Source organism: Brachyistius frenatus, unplaced genomic scaffold, assembly GCF_029030835.1.
Source record: "Brachyistius frenatus isolate BFR_SWC_R1_liver_20210118 unplaced genomic scaffold, ASM2903083v1 Contig_27, whole genome shotgun sequence".
NCBI lineage: Eukaryota > Metazoa > Chordata > Actinopteri > Embiotocidae > Brachyistius > Brachyistius frenatus.
This window is the reverse complement of record NW_027210626.1, coordinates 2,987,402-3,008,131: the sequence shown is the minus strand read 5'-3', so window position 1 is coordinate 3,008,131 and position 20,730 is coordinate 2,987,402. Positions and strand designations below refer to the sequence as shown.

The 20,730-nt window shown below is 40.7% G+C and overlaps 2 protein-coding genes across 2 annotated transcripts; one reads left to right on the top strand and one right to left on the bottom strand.

Annotated features, from left to right (window-relative positions):
* Positions 1–1,165: 1,165 nt before the first annotated feature.
* tmem41aa (transmembrane protein 41aa) lies at positions 1,166–7,852 on the bottom strand. The gene is made up of 5 exons (XM_069698614.1): positions 7,614–7,852; positions 6,527–6,677; positions 5,683–5,844; positions 4,881–5,019; positions 1,166–3,800 (listed from the first exon to the last, which is right to left on the bottom strand). The coding sequence occupies exons 1-5, from the start codon at positions 7,781–7,783 to the stop codon at positions 3,580–3,582; spliced, it is 843 nt and encodes a 280-aa protein (XP_069554715.1). The 5' UTR covers positions 7,784–7,852; the 3' UTR covers positions 1,166–3,579.
* Positions 7,853–8,056: 204 nt separating this feature from the next.
* Positions 8,057–20,369, top strand: ehhadh (enoyl-CoA, hydratase/3-hydroxyacyl CoA dehydrogenase). The gene is made up of 7 exons (XM_069698613.1): positions 8,057–8,319; positions 9,694–9,797; positions 10,677–10,846; positions 11,298–11,409; positions 11,981–12,085; positions 16,791–17,132; positions 17,545–20,369. The coding sequence occupies exons 1-7, from the start codon at positions 8,249–8,251 to the stop codon at positions 18,795–18,797; spliced, it is 2,157 nt and encodes a 718-aa protein (XP_069554714.1). The 5' UTR covers positions 8,057–8,248; the 3' UTR covers positions 18,798–20,369.
* The last annotated feature ends 361 nt before the right edge of the window (positions 20,370–20,730 follow it).

Genomic DNA, 20,730 nt, shown 5'->3' with positions numbered 1-20,730 from the left:
AACAACAAAAAAACAGCAACGAAGTTTATTCACTTGTGGAATTTTTTTTTTTTTTTTTTTTTTTTTTTTTTTAACAACCCAACCCAATCTTACCAGCTCTATTTGATAACATACTCTGGGGTTGATTTTAAAAGTACACTGACAGGACTCTTGAACATGGTGTAAAACCTTAAGTCTTCTGTGTAGAATGTAGAACAGCTCGAGTCGTTGAAATGTCACTGTGTACGACAAGATAACTGTATATCTGTAAACATGTACAATAGAGTCACACATAAATGCATCGTTTTCTGTCTCTCTATAACACTTACCAAGTCTGCACTTGCATTGTGAGGGAAGATTAGAGCGTCACAGCTTCCCTCAAACTGACCTCTAAATGGTTTTCCTCATCAGTCTATTTGAATTTTGTTGTTGTGCTGTGCATTTCAGAATTACCTCTCTGAAACCAAGACGGACTTTAGTTACTAAAAATCAATGTAGGGCAAAGGAATTAAATAAATGAATAGGGTTAGGGTAACTAACTTTAGTGAAAGTTAGTGTTTGTCTGTGGAGTTCTTTTAACTGTTTAGAGCTGATTTCTATTCTCGAAGGGCAGACTTTTGTCATCAGATGAGGTGGATAATTTTTGTCCCACTGAACACAGACTAGCAGTGCTAAAAAAAAAAATAAAAAAAAATCTAAAACATAAAAGGTCTAACAAACTCACACAATGCCTGAGGCTGTTTTCAGCAAGCCTCCCCACAGCCGGTACAGTACCTCATACTGATGATGATGATGATATAGCTCACCAGACTTGATTTACCCTGACCTTATACCCACATAAATGCAGTACGGTGCTTCTAATCAAGCGCATGACTCCTGTGGTGGTCTGCTTCACTTTAGTAGGGCATGTCTAGGAAGAAATGGCTTTTCATAGTAGCACTGGAAATTGTAGTTTGTCACTTAACGGCTTGTCTGACTGTCAGGAGTAGTCTTTTTATTTTTTTAGAGCGGTTTTGAAGTTGCGGCTCTTTTCTTTGCATTACAGAGGACTCTTCAGACCTCTGTCTCTCTCTTGTGTTTTGGGCTCTTTATAAGAGCAGGTTTTCCCTCGCTTGCTGGTTCGGTTTCACTGTGGCTCCCGGTTGTCAAGACAACCGCAGACTGAGTGCGAAACCTGTTGAGATGATAGTAACCTTTTCTTTTTACTTCCAAGGATTGGTGTTTCTAGGTTTTGTGGGGTGTTGCTAGGCATTTATTTTCAGAACCAGAAAACCACAATTACACACATCACTGAGGGTGTACAGTGTTGTTAGTCATATCACACAGTGGTTGCATAGCTTAGGCTTTATTTTGTTTTCTGTTGATCTGGTTTTCTTGTCATTTACACTGATTAAATAATGTAGTCTGAAGCAGTAGATGAGATTCTTTAATATTCATTCCTGTTAGATCACTACCAATTATACTAGCTGTTAAATTGTGGTTGAAAAGTCTCGTAGCTAGGATTTTGAGCAGATTTCGGAATTGGAAAATAATGCAAAGTAAATATGCCTGTTTGACAAGCAGAAAGGTGGACAGAGTATCCAGGTCTGAAAATATATAATAAAACGTGTTCTGCTTTTGGGACTGAACAGAACAGAGGGCATTCAACACCATCCAAAAAACCCCCGATGGATTAGGTGATGAAGGTTTTAGTCTGATCAAATGTATGCAGAACCACAGCAGTGTTTTTTTGTCCTATCTTGTTGTTAACTGAGAAAATGCAAAGCATTGCATGAGACTGTTGCAGGCGATCCAGTATGTACTACACTTCATATAGCACTAGACTTTGAATAGTGGTTTTTACATGGATCCATTTCTTCACTGCATTTCACCATTTGGGAGATTCCTTTTGTTTCCTCAGTAGGTCACAAGTCCTACATTTCCTACAGGCCAAAAGGTCCCAAACACCTCAAGGTAATTGGTGACTGTGAACTGGACAGACATATGATCCATTTTTAACACATCTAGTGGATCCATGCCTTTCTGGTAACAGCCATGCTGTTGTTTTGAGTTGTGAGTGAACTGTATTGCTGAGCAACCTGGATCTGAGCAATAAAGAATATTTGCAAAAAAAACGGTTTACACATGTTTCACATTTCATTATTTAAAAGCTTTTACACCTCCACCACTAAAAGGCGCCACAAATGTCACAGCAGAACTGCAAGTTACATCATTCATACATTGGGACTACATCGCCTGGGGAAAACATTTGGCCATTTTTATATAGTCCTGTTCCAGCTCTTGGCTATGCACAAAATTATCGTCTGTTGATTAATGTGAATCACATTACATTTAAAAGAATTCACAGAACAAAAAATAATTGCAGACCTCAAATTTAACTTCTTAACCCACATGAAGAAAGAGCTGGGATATGACACTTTATGCAGTTTAAAGACACATGGAGCATGAAAACAGGCAGGAAGAAGGATTTTGTTGCAGCACGAATGCTTCACACTGTCTGGATTAACTGCACAAAAAGGAATCGAGTGGAATATCTTCACAGTAAAGAGGCCTTCACAATTAGCCTCAAAAACTGGTTACTCAAAAGCCTCTTTTCCACTGCTGGCATCGACTCTACTCTACTTTCATTAGTACTTTTCTGGATTTTGGTTTCCACTGCAGTACTACAGAGAAGCTTTGCAATCATTACTAACACGATGCACACACATGCTGGGTCCTTTGTCTGGCAGACAAACAGGAACGTCTTCACCCCTGAATATACCACAGTGTGGTTTTGGGGGTTGCCATGCAACAAATCAGTGATCTGCGGTGTCATCAGCTCAGCCTGCTTGGAACCCTAATCGAGGTGAAACCAAAAATAGTTGCAGGTACAAGCCACAACTTTTGCCCAAAGAAAAAAAAACTGTGAGAGTCCAACTGGGCCGATACTGTTGGTGGAAAAGAGGCTAAAATGACTTGTGAACATAGAATTGTGATTTGTCAGAGGCCAAACTCTGGTTCCTAAATGACCCTAAATACAAAACTGCCTGACAGTTTATCTTTTATTACAGATTGTACTCAAATTGTAAAATGGGATTGTCAAACAAGAGACAAAACACTTCAAGTTGAATAGTAAATGCTGCAGACACAATCAGTATTTCAGTTACAAATTAAATTATTTATACAAACCCAACAAAGCAATCATCTGAACCCTCTAGTCTCTACAAACCTTTAACATTTACAACATTTTTTCCACATGTCTGTGTTGGAGGTAGAAGTTGGAGTCTAAAACTGCTCGACAGGCACTTTGAACACAAGCTGTTTATATAAAATCAAAACTCTTCTCGCAGCACAACACGAGCGCAAGAGCAAAGATACTCTAAAATTCTTCCCTATCTCTTTGTTGTGGCACAGAAACACCAACATTTGGAAACACAAAATACTTCTTCAAATCCTGATGTGCCAGTCTGATCCTTTTTCCAAATAGCGTCGACCCCTTTCCATTTCCGGGCGGCTCCGTAAAAGTAAAGCTCTTCAGATAAAGTCACAACTTGAAATACATTCGCTCTCCACTTCAGAAGGAATCAAAACACCAATGAACAAAGTCACTCCCGGAACAGATCACTGGACCTTCTTGTGTGCGACGAGTCCGTTTTTTGCTGGGATGTCCAGTTTGAGACTTTTCTGACTGAAGCGGCGGATGAGGGCGCCGGGCAACAGGGCCATGCAGGCAATAGCCAACAGTTGCAAGAGTCGATCCCAAGAGAACAAGTCATCCAGCGACGACACCTCAGACAGCATGACGCCTGTCTGGACGCAGATGAAGTTGTACGGCAGGAGGCCTAAGAAAACAGCAGAAGGTGAAAAACATAATTTCATGGTATTGGTGTTTGAACTTATGCGTTCCCGTTTTCCGTGATTTTGTTGGTGCCATCACACATTCAATTTAATGCAAATATTCCCCTGGCAGATGTTTTTGTCCAACACAGGTGCATTCCAACTTTCTAGGGACAAAGCTACTGTCGATGTCTCCTAAAGCTGGAAGTGCAGTCCCTCCAAAACGAACCACTGCACTACAAGTGCTTAGGGGATTTTTCCACCATAGAAATCAGGCTTTAGTCACTGCTGCGGGGAGGGGTTGAATCCTAAATAATATGTCTGTCATGAGTTTGTTCCCACACTGCAGGTGCACTAGTCACAAACAGTACAAAGACTATTAATATGTCAGAGAAACAATGTTGACATTCCAGTTGGATTGATGCATGCACAGCATAGATGAATGGCAGATTTGACCAACGGATAAGTACCACAGGAACAAGAAGGGATGTATACATGATCAGGTCTTTTTGTGTTTCTATTCTTTCCCCAACAATAAATGAGTTCTCTGCTCAGTACTGATTATGAGACTGTTCCAGGCAACAGCTGCATTTACATTCAAGGCTTGAAAGAGGTTTGCAGGTGGGATGTCTTTGCTGGATGAAAAGGTGAAGATTATTGATCCTTTTTTCAACCTGCTTCACTATCAGAAATCTTTATTGCCATTGATACTTGTGGTAAAACAAAATGACCAACCACAGTTGACCAAAGCTTTTTTAAGGAGGTGCACGTGAGCTGCACTGAAACCCCAATAGTAAATCCATCTTCAGAGATACAGTCAGTATACATACGGTGCGACAGGAAACACAAATATTTGAAACGTGTGATATAATCTTTGTAGTGGCTGTTTGAGTCATGATTTAATCACTTCAAGAATCTATTTTAGTTTCCTTTCTTCTGCCTAGTTATCATGATGGACTTCAGGCCACACTGTTTAGATTTAGAGCGTGGCCTTACGGAGTACATGATGTACATTAGGATGAACGTGGAGAGTCTGCAGGTACATCATTTACTGACAAGTCATCAATCAGCTCATCTGTGCTTACCAATAAAGACTGAGCAGAAGAAGGAGGTGATGGGGATGTTGACAATGGGGGCAGACATATTCAGGAACCAGTTGGGAGTCATTGGAAAGAATCTCAGGAAAAGCAGAAAGAAGAACAAACAGTCCTGGTTCTCCTCCACCTGGAAGAGACAGAGAGGAAAACACGTATGTAGGCACACAGTGGACGCATATTTTTGTTAGTAATTTCAGTTTTTTGGTGGCAGCACATCGTCAAAACATCCGATGTCAGATTATTATATTAAGAGTGATGTGTGGGTTAGCTGATCAAAAAACATCTTTTGATGGTGTTGCAACTGGCCAGGGAACTGCTGCATTACATGCTTAACATTAGAGATGAGTGCTGATTTAAAAAAAATAAAAAAAAAAAATCAGTTGTCTGTGATTATTCCTATCTACCATTGGGTCTGGTCAAGGACAAGAAGAAATTAATAAATCAGATTCTATGTGTAAAAAAGTGTGTACGGAAAATTAAATATGAAAAAGGTTCACTACATGATGATCCACTCCTCTTTGCGAGAGGTATATTTGCATTGAATTTAGAAAAACACCAGTGATTTCTTGTTAGCGGTTTGGTGTTTTTCATCTTTACTGTTTACATTCCACACAGTCAACATTGTGAAGATGTTTCCCTCCATCACTGAAAAGACGCATGTCCCCGAGAGAACGGCTGAATGTTGACACTTTATCTTGGTGCAGCGTTGCTTTCCAAGTTTGCATGTTTGACATATGTGGTTTCTGTATTTGTCGCCTCGAGTTCTGTTTACATGGTGGCACAGACGTACCTTCCTCTGCAGCATGGAGACCTTCTCAGGGAAGAGGTTTACGATGTAACGTTTACCGAAGGCCTGGGAGAGGAAGTAGCAAATGGTTGAGCCCACAGTTGTCAGCACACAGGCAAGCAGCAGTCCGTGATATGCTCCAAATATAGCTCCTGCGAGAATGTTCTGCACAAAGACAAGACGAGACCAAAGGCCTGCGTCACTAGACGGCATCACGATGTGTTTAACACACATCAATCAGCTGTGACACACAAAACTACAGTTTCTCTACATGTGGAAGGAGAGAAATACTCTGTGATGTAACACTAGTTTAAGACACGTTGAATAATCCACTTCAGCCTGCATGTAGTTTGGGCTTTTTTTCTGCGCTGCACACAGTTGTGAGGACAGCGTGATTAAAGTATTACAAATAAAGAAGTGAAACGGAGAGCAGTCAAGACTCCAGCACCGGGGAAAAAATAAAGGAGTCTTACATCCCGCTGTCATTTGCATTATCTGAATATTTGTATCCTTTGTCTTTAAAGAAAAGACACACACACACACACACACACACACACACACACACACACACACACACACACACAGGTCAAGTGCCTTTTCATTTTTTCCCTGATAATGCATGCAAGCATCATTTTATTCACACCTACCAGTTTTTAGTCAATTTCAATCCATGTGCTCATATTTCTTTAAAACGATTCAAAAATGCAAAAAAAAAAAGCCAAAACTAAATCTGACCCACAGAAATTAAATATATTAAATCATGTGTTAAGGCATCTAACCTAAGAAAAGCCTGTCTTGTCATCCAGCATCAGCACAGAGGGTATTTTTGTAGTTTTGTTTTGCTCACCAGGAATGAGGATCCAGGTATGGCAAAGGACTGCTTGTAGAGATAGGCACTACAGAAGAGAAGCAGCACATATCCAGTGTGCTCCGTCTTGTAAAACTGCAAGAGCTCAGCCAGTTCCCGCAGCTCGTCCAAATCTGAAGGGAACTTCAACCTGACAACATCCAAACTCAAGTTTAATCACATCATTCACTCTTCCATCATTTCCCAACATGGTATGAAAAATATAATTTTGTTCGCAAATATTCAAACATTGACAACAAAATAGTCGATAACTAAATACCTGACACCATTTTGGACAATAATTATCACAACTGTAAAACACCCTGCCATTATTACATATCTTTGTCACAAGTATTTGATAAACTCATTTCAGTCGATTTCTTTGTTAATATTGGTATCAGATTTAAAAATCCAATATCAGTTGGGCTCTACTTTTTAATACCAGCCAGAAAGCAATATAACATCTGTTCCAGCAGGCAGGACTTGGCCAATAATTATAATTTTTTCTCAGTATCTCCAAGCAGTATAAAAACGATCCTCTATATTGAATTTAATTCGTGCAATTTAGGCCCATATAAGCATCAGATAAAAGCACGCAGCGATGGATTAACCAATGAAAAAAACCAACAACAACAACAAAAAAACAACGGTTTTTTTTTTTTTTTTAACAAACAACAACAACAACAACAACCACTCTTTACTTGCTGCAGGTCTGACAGCTGACAGAAACTACCAAAGAATGACACCAACAACCATCGGTCACAACAAGCCCACTTTTCCTGAAGAGGTGCGACCACACACTGAACCTTTCTGAGGCTGGTCGGGTGGAAACTAAATTCAGCGCCTGTTAATGCTTCTAAAAAAACACACATTATTAGATAACCTGCGTATCAGGACTCAGAAAACTGCTCTGTGTGGCTAACATGAGCCAACTAGAGATACAGCAGGGGGCAATTTAAATACACAAAGGCTTTAAATTTTTTTTTTTTTTTTTTTTTTTTTTTTTTTTTAAATCGCTTCTATAAGCCCTCTTTTGTTTTCGTGTATTATCTTCTCTGGCTGACAGCTGACGGCTCACGTCAGTCACCTGCTTGGCTCTTCAGAGGGCTGCTCGGACTCTGCCGTATCCACATGTTCAGTCTCGGCACCGGGCAGAGGACGTGTCCGCGGGCCCGCAGGGAGGTACAGGGACAGCGAATACAGGTACAAGCTGGCTGCGACCACAACAGCGATCAATCCGACGAGTGATGAGCGCATATTCCTGTTTTGTTGGTCAGCCGGGACAAGTGTTTACCTCCTGCTTGGTCTTCCCTCTTCTTCTTCTCCTCAGTTTTAAGGACCGTTGGCAAGTCAGTTTACAGGTGCATTACCGCCACCTACTGGACCGCGGTGTGAAGCGGTCGAGGGGTATGATAGTGATGTATGAGCTGAACGATATAATGTTATTGACCCATAATAAATGATTTATAGTCAACATTTTAATGCACATTAATAACACAAAGGAAGGAGATAAAGCAAGATGTCTCTCGCCTCCAGTCCAGGTGAGGGCGGTAGTGCTCCGAGTGTTTGCCGTTAACCGCCCTTTAAAGCAGGAAACCAGAAGAAGAAGAGAGAAAGCGTGATAAAGGGGATGAAGTCCTGCTGCTGGCTGGACTCAAGTTTCAAAGTTCAGTCTGCTCAACCAACAAGAAGTGCGACATTTGTACGTGTTGTTTGGACACCATGGCTCAGTTCAGTGTTTCGGGGTCTGTTGGCCTGATTACTCTTCAAAATGCTCCTGTTAATGCTCTCAGGTGAGTCAAGAACAACGCTGCAGAGCTTCTTTATTCTTCCCAGGATGATCGTCAAGGGCAAATGTGGATGTGGCTAATCTTTCATAAGTGCATTACATATGCATGTAGCTGTACAAAACGTGCACATAAAGAAATAAAGACAGAAGAAGAGAGAATATCTCGACTTTTTTTTTTTACCACAAGAAAACTGTTCTGCGTCAGTTTGTCACTTGGTAAATGCACCTAAGAGCTGTAGTCAAGTGATTTTGAAATACTTTTTCTTTACATGAATATTACCATGTTATCCTACTTTATACTTATTAACCTGCATTTTAGAGAGTTGTATTGTACTTTTCATTTCACTGCACAATAGCTTAAAATACGTTGTTACTGATTAAAGGATGTTATTGTTAAACAGGACCTTGACCTGCTCACATTGATTACATGCATTAGTAATGATCAGATCAGAGCCTTAAGTCTCTGACAGTGACCGTTCGGCTGCATAATGAATAATAATTTATGATGAATGATCATTTTAAGTAATTTAATGTACTTTTAGTTTAACTTTTAATGCAGAACCTTACTTATAATTTAAGTAAAAAAAAAGAAATCAGATTTCCTCTTCCACCAGTGACCTGAACAAGGTTCATCCTACATACACAGTGTCCACAGACAGACATGTCAGACCCAGCTGGTCGACTGTACACTCTGAAATATGTTTGCACCACAGCAGAAGGCTGTAATTAATCCTTTACTCATGGATGTTTAACTGAGAGTATTGTTTACTTTTTCAGAAACACACTGTTACACTCACACCTCCAATCTACGCAGTACGACACATACAACCACACAGTGCTAAAATCTGCTGGCCACTGGCAGCTCCACTGGAGCACTTTGGCTTGCTCAAGGGCACATAAGTTCATGCAGTGATGGAGGAGCACTTTCCCCAAACAAATTCATCCAGTTTGCTCTTCATTTAGGCCACCATTGACCCATTTTACAGGCTTATTCCATATATAATATATGCCATATTCTAAATAATGAATTTAACTGATTCCGTGATGCACTTTTTCATTATTAAAGATTAATTTATCAAACATGAGTTGTGATTTTTCAAGGGTGCAACTACAGAGAGTAAGCGGATCTGAATTTCTCAGTTTGATTTCACTTAACATTTTGTGGAATTCAGATTGTTAATAGTGTTTGCCATATCTCTGAATCTCATAGCTATTAATTCTAATTTTGAATTTGGGAATAAGGGCTGTAGCAGAGAGGTTTTACTGTCCCGTAATATGAACTAATAACAGTTAAATAATGTATAATATAATAATAATAATTATAATAATAAAAGTAATAAAAAGGTAAGTAAAAACATGTGCTTCTTTTTTAATCCAGTGCATGGGTGAGGCAAGGCATTGTTGACATGATGGAGAGAGCGCTCAGGGAGCCAGAGGTGAAGTCTGTAGTCATCTGTGGCCAGAAGGGAACTTTCTGTGGGGGTATGGACATTTATTTTCCCATAACATCACAATATTGACACATGCACATGCATATCTGTCATTTTCATTGAGTTTCAGAAGCAAATGTGTCCGGAGGTTGTCTTTACTGTTTATTTTTCAACTTTATAATTCAAGTTGTGCTATTGTGATTTAACAAACACTTAGTCATAATAATCATTTTTATTTATATAACACTTTTCAAGACACTCAAAGACGTTTTAATGCAGGAAGCTGTCATGGAAGGAGGAAATGTGAAGGAACAAGAGAGGATATTACACACCTGCTCCACAAACTGGAAACTGGAACAAATTGGAAAATGTAGAATTGCTGCAATCACAGCATTAACGGGTGCAGATGGAAACACATGACCACAAAATAGGAAGTAAACCATTGCACCGGGAGGTCCAAGAAATGTTCCTTATCAATGCACGATTAATAAATAACAAATGGAATACTAACTAAAATAATTCAATATTAATAAACATGAGCTAAAGAAGAATATAATCTGCACTGGAGCTGCCACAAATTTTTGTTTTTGATCACTGATTAACCTTCTGATTATTTTCTCACTGATTAGATTAGTGTTAGTCTGTAAAATGTAAAAAAAAATAGAGTAAGAGTATAAAACACAAACATATTCAACACACACAAAAAAAAAGAAAATAGTCGCACTTGAGAAGCTAAGACATTAAATCATTTTTGACAAAATAACTGAAATGATTAATTGATTGATAAAAATAGTCATCCATCCATTCTGTGTAATCTACCTTTTAAAAGACCAAATCAGGAGCAAACGTCCTTGTGGAACCAGATGCTCTTCATATTAGTGTGTCATTTCTGTCTGTGTTTCAACCTCCTCGTTTCTTTTTTGTGTAACAGGGGCCGACATCAAGGAGTTCGGGACAAACATGACTGGCCCTCCTCTGATACCGATGATCCATGCCATCGAGGCTGCAGCCAAGCCGGTGGTGGCAGCCATAGAGGGGGTCGCTTTAGGCGGAGGCCTCGAGTTAGCACTCGGCTGTCATTATCGAATCGCACACTCTAAAGTTAGTTCATGCTTCAGATATCTCTGTCTCTCTCGGTCAGTGTCTCTCTTATGTCAGTGTTGAGCTGCATCAGTGTCTAACTGACAGTTTTATCTTGCGTGTTGCAAAGTGACTGCAGAATTGTCTTTTCATTAATCGTGTCTCAATATTTCTGTTTGTTCAAAGGGGTTAGAAATAGTTAATCTGTGTCAGTCCAGAAAAAAAAATATTGAAATTTAACGGTGTCTATGTTCCCCTCCATAACCATCAGTACTCATCTGGAAGTAACACGACAGTCTCATTTGTAGTTTATCCACCATACATTTTTTGACTGTCTTTGTCACTGATATAGGCAATGTATTACTTGTAATACATTTATTAGATATAGAAAGTCATTTCTGTGAATATCACGCAAACCAACACTGTTCAGTACTGTCCATTCGTCACATTTTGTGCCTTTGTGTCCTCGCAGGCTAAACTGGGTCTTCCAGAGGTGACTCTGGGTCTGTTGCCAGCTGCAGGGGGAAGCCAGCGTCTGCCAAGGCTCATCGGTGTCCCAGCTGCTTTAGACCTCATCACCACAGGTAGCAAAGATAGATGACCTTTGTCGGACTTTTATAGTGTTGCGTAATACATGTTTTAAGAGTAGTGATCCAGCTCTAGGAAAGCATGACTAAATATGAAGAAGTCACCAAACACTTCCTTTCTGACACACATTTTTGTATTTTAGTTGCAGCTGCACATATAGAAGCCCCTGTGTGTTAAAGTGATTAAGATTAATTTTTAATGATGCTTTGGCAGAGCAGTCTGTTACACATAACCCTGTAAGCATGAACACAAGAATGCAACCATAGTTAATAGAAGACACTGATGACCAGCAGAGGTCAGTATGTGTTAAGTTTTAACCTGAGCACTCCTCAGATCAGGATTATCTGAAATGCTCATAACAAATCTATTTATATAAACTGTACTAAACTTTATAAACTTTTTTTTTTAATTCATTCTATTCTATTTTGTGTCATTGTTATTTTATCTGATGAGGGCCAGAATCAGACAGGGGATGTTGTCAATATAAGGTTTGCATCTGAGCTTATATTATTCATGAGCTAAGAGATTTCCCACGTCACTCACATAGAGCCTTGATGTTTCCGACAGGTCGTCATGTGACTGCTGCTGAGGCGCTGCTACTTGGAATAGTAGATCAGGTTACTGATCACAACACTGTAGATGCAGCTGTGAAGTTTGCCTCCAGTGTTGCAGGTGAGATACAAAACCCCCCAAAAAACAGCGCAAAGTACACTCTGGTATAAAATACATTCTCTCTTCGCTGGTTAAAAAAATGAACTCAGTGGAAGGAAGAGAAATTCCTCATAGAGAGGTTATTTTAGGCAAGTCTGACATCAAGAAGTGTCAGCATTTACATTGTGGAAGACAAAGGAAGCAAAAAACACACCAGCCATAAATGTTTCATGGCTCTGTCAGATGTGCTCTGATGTCTTCACTGCTTTTGCTGTATTATTCAGAAGGGCGAAAAGGGACAAACTTCCCTTGAATATTAATAATGGGCCCTCACCAGCAGTCATTTAGGAGGACGAGGATCGCCCCGCGCACAACAATCAGACTCGTTTAACCATTGAATGGATTGTCAAAGTGTGCCGCGTCCCTGCAGTTACGGAGGAATGATTTCTCAGTCTGTGTAAAGAATAATCCATTCAGCTTTGCTAGATAGTGATAACACTGTCAACACCAGTGAGTCCAACTTTAATGAAAAATAAAACATTGATTTATAGCCCCGTTTCTAAAAACATTGGGGTGCTGTGTGAAATGTGAATAAAAACTAAATGCAATGATGTGCAAATCTCATAAAACCATATTTAATTTCAAATAGATCAAAGACAACATATCAAGTGTTGAAACTAAGAAATGTTATTGTTTTAGGTCAAATATATGCTTATTTTGAATTTGATGCCAGCAACACGTCTCAAAAAAGTTGGTAAACGATCATGTTGACTACTGTGCTGCATCACGTTTTCATTTTACAACACTGTAAACGTTTGGGAACTGAAGAGACCAGTTTCTGAAGTTTTGGAAGTGAAAAGTTGTCTCATAATTGCCTAAGATACAATTTTAACTGCTCAACAGTCCGTGTTCTCCTTTGTCGTATTTTTCATTTGAATATTGCGGCAAATCTTTTAAACTGGAAACAGGTCTGGACTGCAGGAGGCCAGTTTATCAGCGGATCATTCAGCATTAATGCTTCTATCCAGATGTACAAGCTACCCATGCCATGTGCACTAATGCATCCCTGTACCATCACGGATGCTGGCTTTTTAACTGAGCGCTGATAACAAGCTGGATGGTCCCTCTCCTCTTTAACCTGGAGGATGCAGCGTCCATGATTTCCAAACAGAATCTCAGATTGTGATCCATCAGACCACAGGACAGTTTTCCACTTCACCTCAGTCCATCTTCAATGATCTTGGGTCCAGAGAAAACGGCGGTGTTTCTAGATCATGTTTCTTTCTGGTTTCTTTTTTGGAGAGTTTTAAGCTGCATTTGTGGATGCAGCGATGAACTGTGTTCACACACGATGGTTTTCAGAAGTGTTTCTGAGCCCATGCAGTGATTTCCACTCCAGAATAGTGTGTTTTTAATGCCTGAGGGCCCGAAGATCACCACCATCCAATATTGGTTTTCAGCCTTGTCCCTTGTGTTCAGAGATTTCTCCAGAGTCTCTGAATCTTTTAATGATATTATGAACTGTAGATGATGAAATCCACATATTCTTTGCAATTTTAAGTTGAGGAACATTATTCTTTTTTACAGATTGTTGCTCTATTTTCCCAAACAATCTTTCACAGAGTAATGAACCTCTCCCCATCTTCACTGCTGAGAGACTCTGCCTCTCTGAAATTCTCTTTTTATACGGAATCATGTTGCTGATCTGTTGCCAATTAACATAATTAATTGTGAGATGTTCCATCAGGTGCTTTTTCTTTTTTGAGACATGTGGCTGACATCCAATTCAAAAAGAGGAAATATTTTTCATTAAACAATAACATTTCAACACTTGATATGTTGTCTATTTGCAATAAAATAAGGGTTTATGAGATTTGCAAATCATTGCATCCTGTTTTTATTTATATTTTACACAGTGTCCCAACTTTCTCAGAAGCAGGGTTGTAGTTTGCTCTTTAAACAACAGCTGGATCTTTTATGACTTAATGTCATATTTTCACAGCTCCTATTATGCAGAAAGTGATGTTGTTCTCCAAAACAATTTTACAGTAGACATTAATATACATTTTATTTTCCGATTTAGAGGTCTTGTTTTACTTTTTGGGAAGCTAGGTGAGCTCTTTCCACCTGTTTCCACACTTTATGTCTGTGGCTGAAGTCTAATACTTAACATGTACTGTAAATGTGAGAGTGGGAAGCAATGAAGGACTTTTAGCAAAATGCACTATTCTCTTTATTGTTTTGAGTATTTGAGTATTAAATTCCCTCTGGTATTGTGGACTAATACACACACCACCCACTCTGCTGTGTGGTTTTGTGTGTTAGAAAACAGGAAGGGAAGTTGCATTTTGTTCAGTGGAGCCTTGGTTGTACAAGAGCTTTTGATTCTTCTGCATGAAACAAACCCCGCGTGACATTATATTTTCAGGACTATACTGTTGGCTGTGGGTTTTTCAGAGATGTCCCCTTCAGCTTTTTACTGCAAAATTTCCTGTCAATTACAGCTCATTTCTAAGACATTTAAGTTTGCAGGAAACCTGTTAGTGTCCTGTATTGTGCCTTTAACAAACAGTCTTACGCCATCTATGAAAACAAAATCAGCCGTGAAGTCTGTAGGGTCACATGTAAAACAACATTTTACAATCAAAAAGATGACTGCAGTCATGCTTTTTTTCCCCCACACTGTACTGCCAGGATGACTCTGAGTGGGTGAGGAAGTGAGTGTTGTTAGTACAGCTGAGGCGTAGAGTGAGTCAGACAGAGAAGTCAACAGCATACAAGATGGTAGATTTGAGGAGTTGGGACCGAATTTGTGTTGATTTTAACAGATATTTCAGTCTTGTGTTGATCAGCCGCGGCGTTAAAGGTCCCACATTTTACAATTTTCTGTCGTTTTATTTGACGGCATTAAAACCACAAGAAGATTATTTAGTGCTCTTAAGTACCAACGACCCTCTGAATATAATGTTGCATCTCCTTCCTTAAGCTTCTCTTTGGAGTAATTACAAAAACAGGCTGTTTTGTTTCTGTGTCTTTAAGGCACATTGCTATCAATGACCCTCTTTTCTGATTGGCTGACTCTTTTCTGACTGGTGCACATCCAGACCAATCACAGGTTTTCTTCGGTCTTGTAGCTTTCTAGCTCTATGACGTAATGAGTTTTCTTCAACATAAAACATTGACAGTGACAGAGCTGTGCTGAGGGCGGACCTATGACAAGACTGTGAGTTTGTGACATCACAAATTTAGGAAAAGTCCAAATTGCACAGTTACTGAATACAGGCTATATGCATTTCTCTGTGTACTATGCGTCTTGATACTTTTACAGTATTCATATAGCACTTAGATCGGTTTTATATTATAAAAAGTAAATATTCTTGAATGAATATATAAAATGTGGGACCTTTAAATGGTCAATGTGTTTCTATATTTGCAAACCAAGTGCAATTGTTAGAGATGCATAGCTGATGAGAATAAAAGTAGTCTACCACACCACTAACACATGGTTTCATATTAATGCAAAAAGCAATTTGTGCCCTTAAATAGAGGCATGTATTGCCTCATGCGCACACACTTTCCCCACACACACGCAAACGCGCACACACACACACGCAGTGTTCGAGTCTCTCGTGGGTGACGAGATTAACTTTTTTTTTACCGCAGTAGTTGCAACATCTGCCCTCTACATCTGTCAGGACAGCCAGGATTCCCAATCGCTGCACAACAAATCCACAGCTCAACCATTTACAGATTAACCGCTGCAATAATGCTCTCCTAAATTACACTGGAGTCACATTGCACTGGCACACAGCACCTCATACATAACATTATAGACAGAATAAGCATTTAACTGGTCCAAAATGACTTTCACCATCCACCATCCACTCTTCATTCATAATATACTGTGTTCGACAAAATAGTTTGTTATTGGACTAAGTGGATACTATTAATCATATGTGGCTGCTGTCCCTATAAGCTTTGCCGTGGTGACCCAGTTTCTGGCTCTGGACCCACAGCTGAGTGTAATTCTCACTACGGTCTCATGTAATCATGTCAGAGGACACAGGAATAGGAATTAAAATGCTTTTAACAAGGCTGTAGCAGAGTGGCCATCTTCGTCATTTCATTGTTCCCAGGCTTAAATCACAGCAGGCAGGAAGTCTTGTGTTGCAAAGTTTTGGATCTAATATTAAATATTCTCTTGTAATTTCACCTGGAAAATTGCTCTGGTATTGTACCATTGCTCAAAGGCCTGAGAATCACACAAAAAAATTCAATTTCCCCCGCTTTGCTCTCGGAGTTGAAAATTTACCGACTTGTTTTCCCAGAACCAAATTGTTACTTTTCATTTAGTTTCAGATCTGTGTTATTCAAGGTGAACTGTAACTTCACTGCCGGGGTCCCTCCCATTATCTGGAAATGGTTTGTTTGTCAAATCACTCTGCTGGTAGGAGCTAGTGGGGTATCTAGTAATTGAGTGGATGAGTGTACCTGAAAAAACAATTATACCCAGACTTGCAGAGTGCCGTTTGACAAATTCAAGAAAGTGGAAAAAAGCAGTATCGGTGAAAACCAGGAGGCACTTTTAGGTTAAAAAAACCCAACATAGAATCATGCAGATTTACATGTACAGAAAGGTAATTACAGAGCAGATTTTTGATTCAGCAGAAGTTACTAAGATAAAAGTAAACGGTCATTCCTCACTTCTTCCATGTTTCTTTTTCAGGACAATCACTGGATGCTCGTCGTATAAGCACTTTTCCGTGCCCACGCCCCGCTGATGTGGACGCTCTGTTGGAGGGAGCGATGTGGAAGGTGCGTCGGATCGCCCGTGGAGCCATAGCACCGGTTGCGTGTGTCCAGGCGGTGCGTGCAGCTGCCACCCTGCCCTACGCTCAGGGTATGGAGCGGGAGAAAGAGCTGATGGCCACTCTCTTCACCTCAGGCCAGGCCCGTGCTCTGCAGTACTGCTTCTTCGCTCAGAGAGCCGTCGGCAGGTGGAGCATGCCCAGTGGAGACCGCTGGGACACCAGCGAGCCCAGGCCTGTACATAAAGCAGCTGTCATTGGTAAGAGCTTTGGGGATTTTAATGGCTATTTGTCCTGAGCTTTCAGTTAATACAAGCACATTGACTCATCAAGCTATCTGTGTGGCATCTCCAAATTCACGTTGCCTATGGAAACTAAGCCCTCATTTACAGTTCAGCTGAGTTTTGATAGATGAGCTCTCTTCCCTGCAGGGAAGATTGGATGTATGACAATCTGGATATGAGGCTCAGCAGCTTGTGCATTAAAATTGCAAGCTTTGAAAAAACATTATGCTGCTAGACTGAAAACTATATATAGTATAGAACTGCACAAAAAAGTTTGACTTGTTATTATTTGTAATTTTTTTGCAGTTTCTCAGAAATGTTATGGTCTTTGCATGACTGGTGATTCTGGCATTTTTTCTTTTGTCAAATTGTGATTTTGTGCTTCAAGGTCTTGGCACGATGGGAAGCGGGATATCCGTTGCCCTTGTGCAGGCTGGGCTGTCTGTGGTGGCCATTGAAACCCATGAGAAGCAGTTGATGGAGGCAAAGCAGGCCATAACAGGCATGTTGGAGCGAGGGGCGAAGAGACGCGGGGTGAAACCTGCATTTGATAAGATCAGGTACAGCCACAACATCCAGCCTTTAGCAGATGTCGACCTGGTCATCGAAGCCGTGTTTGAGGACATGGCACTGAAGGAGAAGGTCTTTCAGCAGCTGTCTGCCGTTTGTAAACCAGGCACCTACCTGTGCACAAACACTTCTGGACTAGACATAGACCACCTGGCTGCTCAAACCCGCAACCCGGAGCTGGTGGTTGGGATGCACTTTTTTGCCCCAGCCCACGTAATGGAGCTGCTGGAGGTAGTGTATGGGCCCAGGTCATCTCCACAAGCTGTGGCCACTGCCATGCAACTTGGGAAGAAAATGGGCAAAGTCAGTGTGGCAGTTGGAAACTGCCGGGGCTTTGTTGGAAACCGCATGCTGAAGCCGTACCTGGAACAAGCTTCCTTCCTTTTGGAAGAAGGAGCCACGCCTGAGTTGGTAGATGGAGTTCTGGAGGAGTTTGGATTTGCGATGGGTGTGTTCAGAATGTCCGACCTGTCTGGGCTCGACGTGGGCTGGAGGGTCAGGCAGGCTGACGGGCTGGTGGTGCCTCATGCGACCGCAGGACGGCAAGCGAGAGTCCGACGAGGCTGCAGGTACAGCCCGCTGGGAGACCTGCTCTGTGAGCAGGGACGGTTTGGTCAGAAAACTGGCCGGGGATGGTATCGGTATGACAAACCCGGCAGTCATCTTGCTAAGCCTGACCCTTGGCTGCAAAGCTTTCTGGAGGAGTACCGAGCCCGGCATGGCTTGGTGGTGCGCCGCATAGACCACCAGGAGGTGCTGGAGCGTTGCCTCTACGCCCTGATCAATGAGGGCTTCCGCATCCTGGAGGATGGAATAGCTGCAGGACCTGAAGACATCGATGTCATCTACGTGTCTGGCTACAGCTGGCCGAGGCACCGCGGAGGCCCCATGTTCTACGCTAGCATTGTGGGGCTGACCAAGGTTCTGGAGAGGCTGGAGCACTACCACTGGGCTCACCCTGACGTGCCCAACCTGCAACCCTGCAGCCTGCTCAGGAAGCTGGTGGCAAGTGGCAGCCCACCTGTTAACAAGTGGAGGGAGGTCATGAAGACACTCCACAGCCAGCTTTAATCCTAATTCAGCAAAATTAATTAACTGCTATTTTCTGATCTATCCAAGTTAAAATAACACAATTTTATGATTTTTCCACAATAAGAGCTTTATTATGTACACTCTGCATCTCCGGAGATACATTGTGCATTAGGGTATAAATTTGACAGTTTTATGCCTTTTTTTTTTTTTTTTTTTAATAGTTCGTGTGACAACTTTTTAAATATTTTGACAACAACGAACCATTACATTTTGAAACAAAACATCACATTCCTGTTTTTATACTACAGTCTTCTCTGTGGTGTGGTACGCTAGAAATATCGTATCAGCAATAGAGGCTAAGAAAAAAGTTGTGAGCATTTTGACAAGTGACAATGTGTCAATGCGTTATTGACAGCAATGCCAACCATCCGTCAAAATATGCCCAACTACTGCTGGTTGGACATTGCTGGAGAAAAGGCAATCATACTGTATCACCCAAATCCTCTCCTTTCTTGTGAGTGTTGTACCCAGATCCAATCTTTGGGCTTGGCACACTTATCTTCCTCTCTTTTCCTCTTTGGAGTATCATTTCAGTGACCAACAGGGTCGACAGAAAAACGGAGCTCACCAAGGTGACTCTTACGGTGTTGGTCCGCAATGAGCTTTTCATTGTTGTCTACACAAAAGTCAAGGCTGCCTCTTCCTCTTCCAATGTACGACCCGTCGAGTAGTTCTTTTACTCCAACTTCTGAGGCCCATAAACTCTAAAAAGACGAGTTACCAAACTCAACGATGTGAAAGATTTGTCGACGTAGACGATGCAGTCCGAGGTGTATCTGGTGCTTCTGCACGGCTGCAGAACATTTGCTTCTAACCCACACTCGTCGTCCAGAGGTCGAGTAGCACCATCAAATGTAGACTTCCTACATAAAACCCGACTCACCAACTCACACAAAAATCTTTGACCCCATTTTTTTGGGAAAAGATGAAGGAGGTTCCTGCCCTTCACTCCCAACACACGTCAATTGCAAACAGACATATATTATATAACATGCATAACAAAACCACTTGATCTTTTGCAATACTCCTCTAATCATTACATATTCATCTTCCCTCATTTGTTCTGATTTTCTCCCTCCTCTGTCTGATCACTACAGATGGCATTCAAATTGTCCCTGGTGCAGTTGCCATCCTGACACTGTCCCTGTATACACAGCTCATCTTCCTCACTGGTTCCCACTGAATTTGATGAGCCATCAGGTGGCACAATCATAGACAATCACCTCCCTTTTTCTTGCACTGTAAAAACCTTTGACAGAAATTCAATTAAAACGTGTACACTGGTGAATTAATCAATACACATAAAAACTGAACTAAAGAGTAATCAGTGTTCCACACCTTTATGTTATTGATTATCTGTGGATTATAGGCCTAAAATCATAAATATATCTGAGTGATTGTTTTATCTGGGCAATATATCCTCCAGGATACATGGCATTCTGTGCTTGCTTATCAAAGTTGTGAAAATGTCATTCATTATTCTTCAACGAAAAGAAAATAATCCTTCATCATCCATCCCCCCCAAAAAAATATATGTATCCCCTAAAATATGAAAAGGTACTAGGTCTGAAATACTAGGTCTTCATCCAAATAGGCTGCCATTTTGGATTTTGATACAAACGATAAGTCACATGACCTGAACATATATATTGCACATTTGGACCTAATAATGCTGATTGATTTCTATTTCTACAGCTGCTCAATACAGAGTTTGGAAAAGAGGAAATATTAATAAAATATTTCCTTTTGCAACAATGAAAATAAAGTGAGTAGAAAACGTATAAGTGCAAATGCTCAAACGTAATGCAAGGTAGAATCGCATTATGCACAAAGTGGAAAATGGAAACATGCAAATGTATTAACACCCATTGAATTGTATATGTAAACTGAATGAGAAATGTAAGTAATTTAA

What these genes read in the sequence shown, in the direction of transcription:
- tmem41aa (XM_069698614.1), bottom strand. Translation starts at nt 7,783, where the DNA reads ATGCGCTCATCACTCGTCGGATTGATCGCTGTTGTGGTCGCAGCCAGC. An exon ending in CCCTCTGAAGAGCCAAGCAG is followed by an intron (nt 6,678 to 7,613) that starts GTGACTGACGTG and finishes GGATGTTGTCAG; the next exon opens with GTTGAAGTTCCCTTCAGATT. An exon ending in TACCTGGATCCTCATTCCTG is followed by an intron (nt 5,845 to 6,526) that starts GTGAGCAAAACA and finishes GTCTTTGTGCAG; the next exon opens with AACATTCTCGCAGGAGCTAT.
- ehhadh (XM_069698613.1), top strand. Translation starts at nt 8,249, where the DNA reads ATGGCTCAGTTCAGTGTTTCGGGGTCTGTTGGCCTGATTACTCTTCAA. An exon ending in GAAGGGAACTTTCTGTGGGG is followed by an intron (nt 9,798 to 10,676) that starts GTATGGACATTT and finishes TTTGTGTAACAG; the next exon opens with GGGCCGACATCAAGGAGTTC. An exon ending in TTTAGACCTCATCACCACAG is followed by an intron (nt 11,410 to 11,980) that starts GTAGCAAAGATA and finishes TGTTTCCGACAG; the next exon opens with GTCGTCATGTGACTGCTGCT.